General features: G+C 43.9%; 1 protein-coding gene across 1 annotated transcript; it reads left to right on the top strand.

Moving 5' to 3' along the window:
- The first annotated feature begins 5190 nt into the window (after positions 1–5190).
- Positions 5191–10115, top strand: tent5aa (terminal nucleotidyltransferase 5Aa). The gene is made up of 2 exons (XM_084027174.1): positions 5191–6395; positions 6850–10115. Exons 1-2 carry the CDS (start codon positions 5970–5972, stop codon positions 7627–7629), a joined length of 1206 nt encoding a protein of 401 aa, XP_083883300.1. The 5' UTR covers positions 5191–5969; the 3' UTR covers positions 7630–10115.
- Positions 10116–14510: the final 4395 nt, after the last annotated feature.

The raw sequence follows: 14510 nt of genomic DNA, 5'->3' as shown, positions 1-14510 counted from the left end.
AACTGCTATTGTTCAGTTTCAGGTTATTGGCTGTTTCTGTTCATGTCCAAACTTGAAACCTTCTCTTGTTCAGACAATGTTGGTACAAATACAGAAATTCTACTCCCAATTAGGCATAGAATATGCCCTCATTAGTCATACAAGAGCGTATGCAAAATTTTCATGGAGAAAGTAACATGGCAACTACCAACATTTCCAAACATCAGTCATTATAAAATGCATTTTGCCTGCATAGGTAATTATATTAAATAATATAATAATAAATATGACCATTTTGTATTGAGATGAATCATACACACACTTTATTGTTCAATATTTCATTCAAATGCATTTTTAGAGCACATCTAAAAGAGGAACTGGCAGTGATGAGTTGGAACAGGTGCCCGTTGGCTGGTCCTTCATAATACCTTAAGAGTTACTTAAGAGACAGGGAGAGGGGGGGTAAACGATCGACTAGCCCTTTCAATCCTATTTTGTGGACATGGAGCCAGTTAGCCTTGGATTACCTGTCCTCTCCACAGCCGTCACTCTGCTGGCAGCTTTACAAAGATCATTAGGGCGTCAGGAGCTCTTTTACTCTGAGAGTGTGACCAGAATGTGCCGGCCTTCCTGCTGCCTTGGCTGTCGTTCAGCTGACGTACTCCGTTTCCTCTCGCTGTCAGTTTGACAGCCTCCGTGCCACATGTCTCCTGGCAAACGGCGTGGCCTTAGGTGGTCGACGCTTTGTCACAACACATGTGCCAAACCATTGGATGTGATGACAGCTGTTGTACAAGTGTGGGAAGAGGAGAATTTATTTTTATTTATTTTGCAAAGGATGCTGATCATGATCATAATTCACTCTTTTCTCAACTAGTTTGGATTTATTTTTCTAAAACATTTGCACTTTTGTACACCCCACCTTATTTAACTAATATTTCATGCACAATATATTTTCATACATGGTTGTTTAGGGTTGATTAAGCATTTATTTTTGTCAGACACATTAGTATGAATACAGCCAAACCATGGTCCCATTCTGGCTTAGCGATAGCGGCGTGTATCTGAGCCAATAAAAAACGTTGTATGTTTTTCTATCGATACAGAAAGCTCAAGCAGAGAGGGAAAAAAATATTATTGAGCCCTTAGACCCCTTAAAGCCCCTGCTGGCATCAGGGCAGTGATACAGCCAGGTAGCTTAGCTTAGCATAAAGATGGGGAAACAGGAGGAAAACAGCTAACCTGACAAAATCCACCTCACAGCACCTGTTAAGTTAACTAGCTCACTACTAATATCTCGTTTGTTTGATCTGTACAAAAACAAAGGTGTATAATCAACAAGGTTCTTGTCCTGGAAGAAGTTTCACATTTTTTTGTAGATTTTATTACCTTGCTCCACGATGCTGTCGGCACCAAAGAGAGTTTCACAATTACAATTACCTTGGGCGTTGCTAAGCAGCTAAATATTTGCTGTATGCATACACAAATTGATGATTTTATCTCACCTGTTCCAAGATCCCACAGATCTGTTTCACGCTTCTGTCTTGAATGAGTGCAAGGACATGTTGTTACTGCAAATGGACACACCCGTATGAGACGCAGGGTGCAATTAAGCATGTGGTTACAATCACAGATCGGGGAAACTGCACTTGAGTTGAAAGGTGTGGCTGCTGTTTGATGTGGATGTTTTCCAGCGTGCCTTCAACGTGGTTTGGACATCCGGATCGGGGGGGTGGGGGGGTGGCTGTCATACCATTAAGGTGACTCCAATGAAAGGAACTAAGCCAGAGACGGCACATACAGGACCAAGATCACAGCGTGCATGTCTGTAGCATCTATTAGTGTCTCAAATGCTTCAGCAGCAGCAGCATTCAGCTCCTGGACTGGCCCTGGACCTGTGATCTCAAAGACCTATAATAAGGCAGAGTAGATGAGATAGGGCTCTCTATCTCCTTGTGAAACAGGAGCCCCTCTGTAACTTTCAGTATTAATCTGCCAGGATAATTGGAAACTGAACTCACCATACCACCACACTCCAGCTCTTTGGGATCAAAAGGGCTGAAATAAAGGGATCCTCTATACCGAAGTGATCACTGGTTTTCCTCTCCACAGATCCTGTATAACTGTGGGCCACTTTTCCTTGACAGCGGAGCGATTCTCCAGCTTTTTTTTTTGTCACCGGGGGTCAGAAGCAGTTTGACTGAAAAGGACTGGAAATCCCATTTCTGCCTTTGATCCACAACCAAAACTAACTCTGCCGTCAGCAGTGGGGATATCTCTGAGACAGCCGGGAGAAACTAATGTAACCCTCCTGGAAATCCAGTTATCTCTTTGAAAAGTGAGTGAGGAGACACGGAGGGGATGGCAATCACTGACTCTTTGTTTTCTAGTTATGTCATTGCTCGTCTGGCTGCATCGTTTCTGAGGTCAAGTGTTTCAGATTGAATGTGACACCCTGTTATTCCATCGTCTTCACTTCTACCAGCAGGAAAAAGGAGTTCCCTTTCTGTAGACTGTTTAAAAATAAAGTGACACTATTTAAATATCACAGCAGACTCTGCATGCAGGGTTTCATCACTCATCGCTGCTTATTAGCCCTTTCTGTCCATTTTGGCACACAAGCAGGTCTGTTCTTTCCTCCGCTGCTGACTGTGAGGTTGGGAGAAAAAGGGCAGGTTTTCACTGTTTTCCTCCTAATGAGACAGAAATTCTAATAAGTGCACGAGAGGAAGCTGAACCCCCGTCATCTCTTCTGGCTGATGCTGTAATCAAACAGTTCCACACAACTCATTCCTTTAAAAGGACATTGGAAAGCAGGTGGGGATGTTTATAAAAGGCTTTCCTTATTGTAGGCCCATTACAAAAAAATAAATTATATGAATGAGGGTTAAACTAATAGGCCAACAGCAGAAATCAGTTGTTTTATTTTTACACCAAGGCCAATGATATTATTATTTATATTAACTCACTATAATTCTCCACAGAACATTTAAACAGCAAAGAAAACTCTGGATTAAAGTATTGAATATTAAATTAATAACATAAAATAAATGATCACCTGAGTAAAATAAATGAATGAATAATTCAAATTAAATTAATTATTGATAAATGTTATTTGTCATTTAAGCATTCTTATTTTAATTTATTATTCAAAATTTCTCCTTTTGAAACAAAAGTGTTATTTGCAATTTTAATGACAGTGTAGAGGTCACTGACCCCTCAGCCAATCACATGCAGCCTCGTCGTCCTTGGAGTCTAACCGACGGTCAGCTAGCTAGCTTGTGTTAGCTACAATGACCCCAGAGAAAGCTTTCGTGGACCTGAAGGAAAATGCATAAAGGTGGCCAGGATGTTTAATTTCATGGTAGATAAATCCAACTTATGGAGTCCGAGAAATGGCACTCGAAAACAAAACGCTCTTATTCCTGTATTTTCACTGGGCTGAACTGTCCAGAGACGGCTTCCCCCAGAGCCAAACACAGTGCTTGTAAAAGATTGCTTTATGAGATTTCGAAGAAAATGGAAACAGTTCAAAATATTCTTTTTTTTTTTACTTTCCATATTTCAATTTGCTGAAGGTTTTGACAAAATGAGTACAAACTCATCGGATTAAAGGGGAAGAGATTGGCATCAGAAGCAGGAACAGGTGTGTATTCATTGTATTGTTGTCTTGCTTCCATTTAATTTTCTGGCAACAAATCCTCAATCGTATCTTCCAATAACCACTAAGCCATCTAATTCACAGTGAGTAATGAGGTGCCAGGTATATTTACACAACAACAACTTATGAACAGGCCTCTGTTTTGCAGGCAAACTCTATGTGTATACCTGCTGTTAGTCTCTGACAGCACTTTTGATTTAGCTTTGCACCGTGCATGGTGGAGGGACTCCGTTCAATCCATAGCAACCATCTCTCCGCACCTGGGAAACACATTGACGGGGCTGCTCTCGGCCCACTGTAACTGACTAATAGTTCCATGTACATTTCCAGATGTGGGATTCAATTTCAGAGACCTGTGATCAACCTGTCTGACACGTGCCAAAGCAAAGTATGAAAAACAAAACAAAAGTTACATTTTTAAAAAATAGACTGGTGGTCGGTTAAAAAAAGAAAGAAACCGCTTTTAATTCTGCTGATTTACAAGCTGATTTTATGGCTGTATTCACTGTGAAACCTGCACCATGTGATCGTGAATAAATCGGCCTGTGTGTCCCCTCCTGCAGAGGCAGAGCGATCCTCTGAGGGCCTCGGAGTTAAGACGCAATGCAATAGAATAAATGGGATAATCAGGGTTTACAGATCTGGGTGGCTAGTGACGCAGGGCTTTATGCTGCCTAATGGAGCACCCGTGACAGCTGCCCCACCCTGACTTGGCTGTTACCTGTCCCTTCAACGTCTAAGGCCATGGGCCTCGTTTCCGCTTTCATCTGACCCCTGACATCTCCCCTCACACATGCAGCCCAGTAGGCTACCAGGGACTGTCTGGTGCGTGGAAATGCGTAGACAAGAAAAGGTTTCCCGAAGATACGCTGAGGATACAACCTGTCTTTTGACAGTTCGGACAGCTAAGTGAATAAACACGTGGACAGAAGCTGACGGTGGCCTATCAGGGAGAGGCTGCAGACCCTTATCTTCAAGTGTTTGAAGTCTGGGTGTAACAGGATTATGGGATTACAGAGACAATATTTCCTGTCTGTTTTAAACAGCAAAAGTCCCATTTCCTTTAGGGCTAGGTGAGTTGTTACACGTTTAACATATATTACATCACCACATCCATGTGACACTGAAATAGCCCCTGGGGCTACTTTATGTCAAAATCCTAAACCGGCCCACAGAGGGCGACATGGCAACAAAAGTGAGCCAGTTGAATCAGACAGATGATGAATAATAAATAATCTACATTTATTATTTTGCTTTTATGTTTAAGAATTCTATATTCGGTTATCAGGACGATAAATTAACAAAAAAATAAAAATAAATAAATAAAATGATCTTGAGCAGGACATATTTATATATATATATATATACACGCACACACACACACACACACACACCTACATACACGCACACGCACGCACACACAATTAAAGAAGGTCCTGGTTCATTGAGGTCTTGCAGCCTGATCATGTTGAGCAGGGTTTTCAGTGAGTAGCAGACAGGCAGAGGGGGGCGGGGTGAAGTACAGCTGACATCTCCAGACTACAGAGCTGACTCTTGCAGAAGGACGCGGCACGTCGGGTGGGCAGGTAACGGTTAACTTCTCCACAAGTGGGAAAAAGATGTCAAACTAAACGAAGCTGGATTTCCTGAGCACATTCAAACTGCGTTAACGGGATCATTTATTGGCAGCAAGAGCAGACTTTTGAAAAAAAGAAAAGAAAGGAAGATATGTAGGAGCCGTGCGTAAAAATCCACAAGATTCCTGTGAGGGGTTGATCGTCGGGAGGCAGGATTGTGCCAAAGTGCGACTTGAGGATTCATGCAAATTCATAAAATCATAGGCGTGCCTTTGGGCGATGGAGTCACAGCCGGAAAAGCAAACCTCCTCCTGGATCATCAGCGACCTTCAAAGACTGTGATGCGCAGCGCACGGACGCATTGACAGTGGCAACCGGGGGCAAACGTGTTAAACCCAGAGGAAGAGAAGAGAAAGTTAGGTCTCGTTTTTCCTACACGCTGCTTGACTGGCTGCACTTCTTTCCTCAACGCAGCCACCAGCTCGACTGCTGCGCCACTGGGTCTCCACCCGCAGGCTCATTGCGCGAACTGTAAACGCACTCACCATTTCCCTCGACTCTTTGATATTTTTTCTTATTCTATTTATGTTTACAGTCAATTCGGACGAGTTTAGATTCTAAACCTGATGCGGAGGAAGTTACGCTCATCGAGTATTTGTGCGTAAAGACGCGGCCACTGATCTATTCCTATTTCCAGATAACTATTTTTGTTATTCTTTTTATTTTATTTAACCCGCTGAGGACTTTCCACCATGTCAGAGGACGACAGTAGCTCCACCGCCAGCCAAATGTCTGACACCGAAGGCAGCAACGTGAGCGTCCTCAACTGGGAGCAAGTGCAGCGGCTGGACGCCATCCTGACGGAGACCATCCCGATCCACGGCCGGGGGAACTTCCCCACTCTGGAGATGCAGCCGCGGCAGATCGTTAAGGTGGTGCGGAGCCGGATGGAGGAGAAACAGATCCACGTCCGGGACGTTCGGTTAAACGGCTCCGCGGCCAGCCACGTTCTGCACGGGGATAGCGGACTCGGCTATAAGGACCTCGACCTCATATTTTGCGCAGACATGAAAGGTGAAAGTGATTTTCAGACTGTGAAGGACATCGTTTTGGACTGTCTCCTGGATTTTTTACCCGACTGTGTGAATAAAGAGAAAATAAGCCCGTTGACGTTAAAGGTACACTCATTCGACTTTTTTTCTGCCTTAAAAATTCTTTACTTCCAGACAACCTGTGTGATACGAATTAATTGCTTTTGTGCCCTTTCGGCTTTATGACCATTACGCGCAGCAATTAGATTAGTTTAGTGAGAGTAAAATGTTACTTCTCTGTAGTTAAGAGGATTGAGTTAAACCAATTTGGAACTTATCCTGAGCGCTGCCACCTACATCCCATATCCAAGTACATTCTGTGGTCTTTAATATTGGGGTCAATAGTGTTAATAGCATAAGATTTACAACACAAAGATGCACAGCTTTTATATCTACATATCTATAAATGGTTATTCAATGCAAAAACTAGCTGCACAATGCAAACTAGGCCTGAGTGTGCATGTCTGCTGACCTCCTTTGTACTTCTATCTATTGATTATGTGTGCTCTTTCTCACACCTCTCCCCCTCACACTCACACAGGAAGCCTACGTGCAGAAGATGGTGAAGGTGTGCAACGACTCCGACCGCTGGAGTCTCATCTCCCTCTCCAACAACCGGGGAAAGAATGTGGAGCTGAAGTTTGTGGACTCTCTGCGGCGGCAGTTTGAGTTCAGCGTGGACTCCTTTCAGATCAAACTGGACTCCCTGCTGCTGTTCTACGAGTGCTCAGAGAACCCGATGGCCGAGACCTTCCACCCCACCATCATGGGCGAGAGTGTGTACGGGGACTTCGCCGAGGCCCTGGACCACCTGCGTCACAAGTACATCTGCACCCGGAACCCGGAGGAGATCCGAGGCGGGGGTCTGCTGAAATACTGTCACCTGCTGGTGAGGGGTTTCCGGGCCGCGTCCGAGACCGAGATGAAGTCCCTGCAGCGCTACATGTGCTCGCGCTTCTTTATTGACTTCCCTGACATCGGCGAGCAGCAGCGCAAGCTGGAGTCCTATCTTCAAAACCACTTTGTGGGGCTGGAGGACCGCAAGTACGACTACCTGATGACCCTCCACGAGGTGGTCAACGAGAGCACAGTGTGCCTGATGGGCCACGAGAGGCGGCAGACCTTAGGGCTCATAGCCATGCTGGCGGTGCGTGTTCTAGCCGAGCAGAACGTCATCCCCAACGTGGCCAATGTTACGTGTTACTACCAGCCCGCTCCGTATGTGGCAGATGGCAACTTCAGTAACTACTACATAGCGCAGGTTCAGCCGGTGTTCCATTGCCAGCATCCTGCATACTCCACCTGGCTGCCCTGCAACTGAGTGAGTCCCGAGGACGAGGTGGAGGGAGAGAATCTGATTCGTTTAAACAGAGAGTGAGCAGCGTACGTTACTGCCTCCAGTCTGCCAGCTGAGGAGGGGAGGAAAAAAAAAAGGAGTCCTCTTTTTAATGTTTTGCATCAAAGCCTGTGTTTTATGTTCATACACAGTGTATGAACAGTATATCTCACATTTTTCTCGAAAAGGCCGATTGATCCGGCCGAGGCCAGCCAGGTTTGGAAAAGACTAAATTTGGGTAGCTTGGAAATAAAGGCTTAATGCAAAGTGTGTGATGGCCTTGAATGCAAGCAGCAGAACTGTCATCGGAACAGCGCGAGACTCATTGAATCTGTCAGGAACTCATTAGCCAGCGCGTTCCAGCAGCAGAGCAAACAGCTGCATCAGTGCCCTGAAGTTGACAGCTACCACACACACACACACACACACACACACACACACGCGCACACACACTCAAGATGAAATGCATCAGCTTAACTGAGGTGAGATGCTGTTTAACTAGTTTGAATACAAACTGGCATCTCCGCCTTGCATTTGAATAGAATTATGGTTGTTTTGAGACCAAAGATTTTTTCCGGTTGTTTCTAACATTAAAACCCTATTTTGATGGGGGTGGGAGGGAGGAGGGAAATAAACAAAAATATGAAGCTGTCTATTTGTATATGTGAACATACGTGTGTTTTTAAGTGCCTATAAAAGAATGAGCAGGCCATATGATCTTGTCGTGAAATAGCCCCACTCTGTTTATAGCCAGGCACACCAGACAACAGCACCAGAGGCTTGTGAATGTATATGTGAAATCACGCAGTCTGTGTTCGTTGGTGTTTGGATGGAAAAACAGCAACCGCGGATCTCGCAGCAAAAAAAAAAAAGTATCCGTCACGTGTGCACGGGCTTTCTGCAAGATTCACATTTGCCGCGCGGATATTTGGGAACTCTAAATTTGAGACACCAATCACACTGCAGATGAATTTTGGTATTGCATATATGCTGTGAGAAAGGATTAACATGCATTTTCAGATGATCAGCAACAAATGAAAAACACTCACACACACAATTTCCTGTATATTTTGTACAGTGGTGCTTCTCGTTTTTTCTCATCTGAGAGAAAAGAAAAACATGTTCACAAGAAGTAGATACGAGGCAGAAAGAGAGAGAGAGATACAGGGGGAACGACTACTTCCTCCTACAAGTGGAAGGATATTTGCAGAGACTCCTCAGATGACGAGACACTATTTGCTGTAGCACCCTGGCAGGGAATTCCTCAGCTGCAGCTGAAGAGCTTGAACTTAGCTGGGGTTGGGTCTGCAGACGTTCTGTTCAGGGTTCCGAAAAATGTTGTGCCAAACATTTGGTTGGCCCCGCTGATAGCCCTAAAGTTTAATGGTGCTGTGTGTTGATGTAGAAAAAGATGCCGTGTTAACATAGAAGATGGGGGGAAATCGACAGTAGAGAAAGGGAGAAAGGAAAAACGCAGTGGTTAAAAGGCAAAGAGGGAGAGTGAGTCGGTCTGGAGAGATGGGTGCAGCTGGTGATGGGGTTTATCTCTAGGGCTACTATGCTTCACTGTACAAACTTAATGGAAAGTGCTGCAGCTCCCCCTTTATTTTTCTGGGAGACCAAAACAATTCTGTTACCAGCATTTGCTCTCTGTTTTAATCATGTGATTGTTGTTAAAAAAAAGTTTGGAAACTAAAGAAAATTGCATGCATTCACATGTTTAAGTTGCAAAAAGTTTCATTTTGCTCATTAATGTTTTTTTTTTTTTAATTCTTCATTCCACACCATTTTAAACTGTGTATATACATATATATATGATTACATGCTTCAGCTTTGCCAACTCACTTACTCTTTGCCAACTATACTGCAGCCTTTCCAGATGGCCGATAGAAAAAAAGATTACAAGCATAAAAAGGTATTTTATACTCAGAAAACCAGCATCAACTTGCATTGAAAACAGAAGTTCTCTCGCTGAAAAAAAAAAAAAACTTTCTCCTCTGACTCGCCTGATTCTGATAATCCAGAGCTGCTCATGACATCTTCTCAGTGACTGTCCATGTCGATGGTATCTTTTGGATTGTGCAGGCAATGTATTGTCATTTTATACTCAGTGAAGTCCTAACAGCCGACTAGCTCGCTAGCTCCAGTCCGCCTGTTAGTTAGTGATTGTGGGTTTACTGCATTGTCTTGTACTTGTGTCTCAAATATCTATTTCCGTTCATGCATTCTTTTACAAATCACACTTAAAAAAAAAAAAAAAAAAAACCTGAAAAAAGATCCTTGTCTTGTACGTATATTTTTTATTATTGTTATTTTTATAAATGTATCACTGCAGGTGTTGGCAGTGTTTTTGAATCTGTGATCGGGCTTCAAAGGATATGTTCTCAATAGCTTTTTTTGCTATGTTATGTTATGTGTCCAATGGGTCAAAAGGTAAAAGATGTTTTCATCAATAAAATATCTGAAAACCAGATTTTGTCATGTCCCCTGTTATTCATTTGTCGAAATCAAGATGACTGCACTAGTTTCATCCATAAAAGGAAGCTACTGCCAAACATGAGAAAATGCTTACTTCAGATTAACTTCAGATTTCTGTGTTTTTTTTTTTTTTTCAAAGGACAGCATCTCTTTTCACTGACGTTAGCCATTCAGTGGCTTTCAGATGAGTTCCCTGCCCACTCACTCAGAGAGGCAAATCCCTGCTGTGGCCTGCTGGGCCCAACAGGCTCAGCCAGAAACCCATCCAGAACTGGCCTGCTGCTGCCAGAGAGAGCTGTTGTTGAATGTGAGGGGATTTGCATCCACCAAAAAAAGAGACTTCAACGCTTTTGTGGAATGAATATCTTTGCATGCTCATCAAATTCTCTCTGCCCCCCTCCAACACTCCGGCAGCAATGCAGTGACGATCAGCGCTAAGGCCTGCAGGGACCAGAGTCCAACTGTCTCATGGTTGTCCGGCTCTCCACAACAGAGCTGACTGACACGCAGGTCACATGACAAACTATCCTAGATACAGAGAGCTATGGCGAATGCAGAATGAGTAAGAGATGCATGACACAGTGCTATATATAGCAGACATGATTATGACATTATCGCCTCCACTTAAGCGCATTTACAGCTCATTATTCTGAGCCATGAAGGAGTTGATTGACAAGTTGAGGTTGAATATAAACGTACAGGCATATATGCATGTGCTGTGTATGCTTGAGGGGTTAGACTAATAGCCAGCCCAATATCTACATTGAAAGAGTGTATAAAATAGTCAAACTTTGGAGGTTAGCCACTTGTTTGACTAACTCGGATTGGCAAAGCCGACTATTCAGCATTCCTTTGCACAGAACCAGGACTAATTTTGTCCCTCCCCACTTACACTGGAAGCACATTAGGCCAATATGGACAGGAGGAAACAATTGCAGCAACCACAAACATTTTAAATGGACAGACAGGAAAAAAAATGTGAACCCATCCTTTAAAGTTTTCACATGATGCCGGAGGGGCTACTTGATGCACCCATTCCTGGGATGCAAAGATAGATTTGCTTGTTGGGTTTCCTGCATTGTGAAACGCTTCTGATAAACTGTGTGACAATTAAACAGAAGGAAGGAGATAAATGCAGGTGTGTCTGCAGCCACAAGAGGGCGGAGCTCCAGAGAGGAGACGCTGCACCCCCCAATGAATTAATTAATCATTAAAAATGCTATACAACAAATCTGTTGTCATCTCAGGCAAATTCTTACGTTCATAGCAGCTTATAAGTCGCTTTGGTAAAACTCTTTAAAAAAAAACCTTTAAATGTGCTATAGGCCTACATATAAAGTTGACTTATGTACTACAAACATGGCGGATGGGAACCGACTGCTGCCGTCACCCCAGCTGCTCAGTGAACTTCAAAGAACCGACTCTTCGGTCAGACCGTCATCTCCACCCCACGGTGCAGGGACATCGTGTGTGTCCCTTAGCCGGCCGTCCAGGTGTTACAATGAATCAGCCATCAATTATGATTAATGATGCCGAGGTACAATCATGCTAATTATAACCACACCCCTTGTGTGATCCTTCATTAAACTGTGTTTGAAGTGGCCCCGCCGTGGCGGCCCCTGAACGCAGCAAACATTTATATGGCGTCATTTCCGGGCCGAGCTAACATGCTAAATACTAGCTAAATACTAGCATGCCCCTCCAGCAGTTCGTTTTGCGTTCAGTGAAGAAGGTGTGCGAGGACTTTCTGGTGAAAAACTTTCAACACGTTTTGAATTTGAGGACACAGCAGGACCAGAGGGGCCGAGTGGTCATGCTGGGACGGAGAGGGCGAGTGGACTGGTTATAATGGGACGGAGAGGCCGAGTGGACTGGTTATAATGGGGCCGAGAGGCCGAGTGGACTGGTCATATCACGCTTTGAGGATGAAGGAGGGGAGACTAACCTGGATCAGACTCTGGAGGACTTAAGGTGAGCAACAAAACGAACTGCTGAACTCTCCAGACTAGTACGTCGTCAACCACTTCGTTGCCTAGCAACGTAGTTGCGTGTGCGCGCCACGCGGCGTGAAGACCGCTGCAGTCTCTCCGTTGCTGCCGCTGTGAATTTATATGGTTTACATCTGATTCTGGGAGACGTTCCAGGCGCAGTGGTGTTCACAGCTCGTTTGATTTGTTTTCTATTAGTTGTGTTGCCTGCGTTCTGTCTCTTTTCTGGTTCATTCTTGTGAGGCTACACTGAGGAAGAAGGTTACATATAATTGATAGTCAGTTGTATGTAGGCTACAGACTGTGTTCTTCTATTGGCTTGGACAAGGGCTCTTGTTGCTCTTGTTGCAACACTGTGCCTGTTAACATTTAATATAAGATACTAGTACACAGTATTAGGTTAACACGCATTATGTCAAAATGTAACCCAGAAACACCTACTCAGAGTACATTTAATATTTATTGAAGTAAATACATGTACTTTTTGCTTGATTCAATTACAATATTCTAGTACTCTTTCCACATCTGCCTCCACTTTATCAGCTGCTTTAAAAAAAAATCAATAATCTGACTGAAAACTCTGCTTTCAATAGGCAGTAACATAATCTCTCATTTATTAATAATAAATCAAATTACTGTTTAATATGAAGGGTGTCGCTCAAAGCAATGAACACACAAAGGATTATTGCCTGACTGAACAGGCTTTTTTCAGTGTTTCTAGTCTCTTACAGATCAGTTTTGTTTTAGTCAGTCTCACTGCTCTTGTCAACTTGTTTCTATACAATAATGGATACTGAATGTATCTTTGTGTCTGCTCGATGTGCAAATAGGAAACCATTTCTTATATCATAACTTTATAATGCAAAGATATGTTGGGTGGTGGGTTTAAATGCCAGGATGAGTGCTTCTTCTGACTATCCATCTAGGACCACGATACGCTGGCAGGAATGCTTTGGCCTGGCTGTGTCTCCTACCTGCTGGTGCTTCTCCTCTCCGTTTTCATTTCAAGCATGACTTTACTTAATCTCTTCTTAAGAACCCTTCTCATTTGTGGTTTGCTGTAAAGAAGTCAGATTGATGCAACAACGGCGCCAAAGGGACTAAATCACAGGTCCTTAATTTTAGATGCAGCATCAGATGAAATGGTCCTCTTAATTTAAGGGAGCTTTGATTTTCAAGTTTAAAAGAGTGAGTTGTGAAAGACTCTTCTCGCAGTAGCCAGCTGGCACAGCTCACGCCGAACCACAGAGCGAATCCATGCAGTATGTGTCAGTTAATGTCTTTATAATAACCTGTTTACCTTTTTAGTTAAAGCGTAGACACTTGTCACTCATCCTCCAGTTCCTCGTCCCTCCTATTCGTCCGAGTGCTCAGCTGCTCTCTAATGGCTTTTCCACCGCAAGGTTCGGGATCTCTCTCTCTTTCCCCATCTCTATTGCTGTGAAGAATTTTTTCCAGATGAACGTTTTTATGGAATAAGCGGGAACAGTTTGGGGGGGGGGGGGGGGTCTGGACCAAATCGACTGGTTCAGAGACCATTCCGCTGGTGGGGAGCAGAGCCTGTGGCCAAGCTAACGTACTGTTTTAATTTACAATGTGGCGTAGTCTCAGTAATAGAACATTTAATCATTATATTTTTTTTACTTATTGAAGGAGTGTGGGATAACACTGAGCAGACAGCAGGGCAGACCCCCCCCCCCCCCCCCCCCCCCACACACACACACATCAGGCCAAGGTTGTAAACAAATTCCAGAGGGGTGAGTTTGTACAAACAGTAAGGAAACATTCATCATGCATGTTAACAGCCATGAGGGAGATAAAGAGTCGGAGGGAAAGTCAGCTGCAGGTCACAGACAGCTGGACCTACAGCACACTACTGTTCTTAGTGAAACCTCATCAGACTCATCCTGGGCCTCTGCTCTCACCAAGCCTCCAAACAACAAGCCGCCTCAAACATCGATACATCACATGCTCTTAAAGTACACTTGACCCCAAAGTCTATTTTGCTTGATTAGTGTGAAGACTGAGTCCACTTGATCATGTGCACTTGGGTACACCTCCAATCTGGTGTGAAAACCAGCTGCACCAGGGAGTGGACCACTATTTAGAAAGGGTTGTCATGACAACCCGACTGTCCCGTTCAGACACGGACGCGAAAAGGATCTCCCTGTAAATGCTTGCTTCAAATTTGGGCAGAAGAAGACAGCCAAGCAGAAATGGAAAATGCATTTTAAAATGCAGAGATTTATGGGATAATTCAACAGTATTTACATGCGCGTGGGTATAATAGAACAATGCTGTCACAAACTCATAAATGAGGCTGCGAGAATCACCACAAAGTGGCGGCACGCTGCCTGAACTAACGAAAAAGACACATTTCCGCGGTATGATGAAATGGAC

Source organism: Eutrigla gurnardus, assembly GCF_963514095.1.
Source record: "Eutrigla gurnardus genome assembly, chromosome: 14".
Taxonomy (NCBI): Eukaryota; Metazoa; Chordata; class Actinopteri; order Perciformes; family Triglidae; genus Eutrigla; species Eutrigla gurnardus.
This window is presented reverse-complemented; position numbering and strand designations above follow the sequence as displayed.

What these genes read in the sequence shown, in the direction of transcription:
- tent5aa (XM_084027174.1), top strand. Translation starts at nt 5,970, where the DNA reads ATGTCAGAGGACGACAGTAGCTCCACCGCCAGCCAAATGTCTGACACC. An exon ending in TAAGCCCGTTGACGTTAAAG is followed by an intron (nt 6,396 to 6,849) that starts GTACACTCATTC and finishes ACACTCACACAG; the next exon opens with GAAGCCTACGTGCAGAAGAT.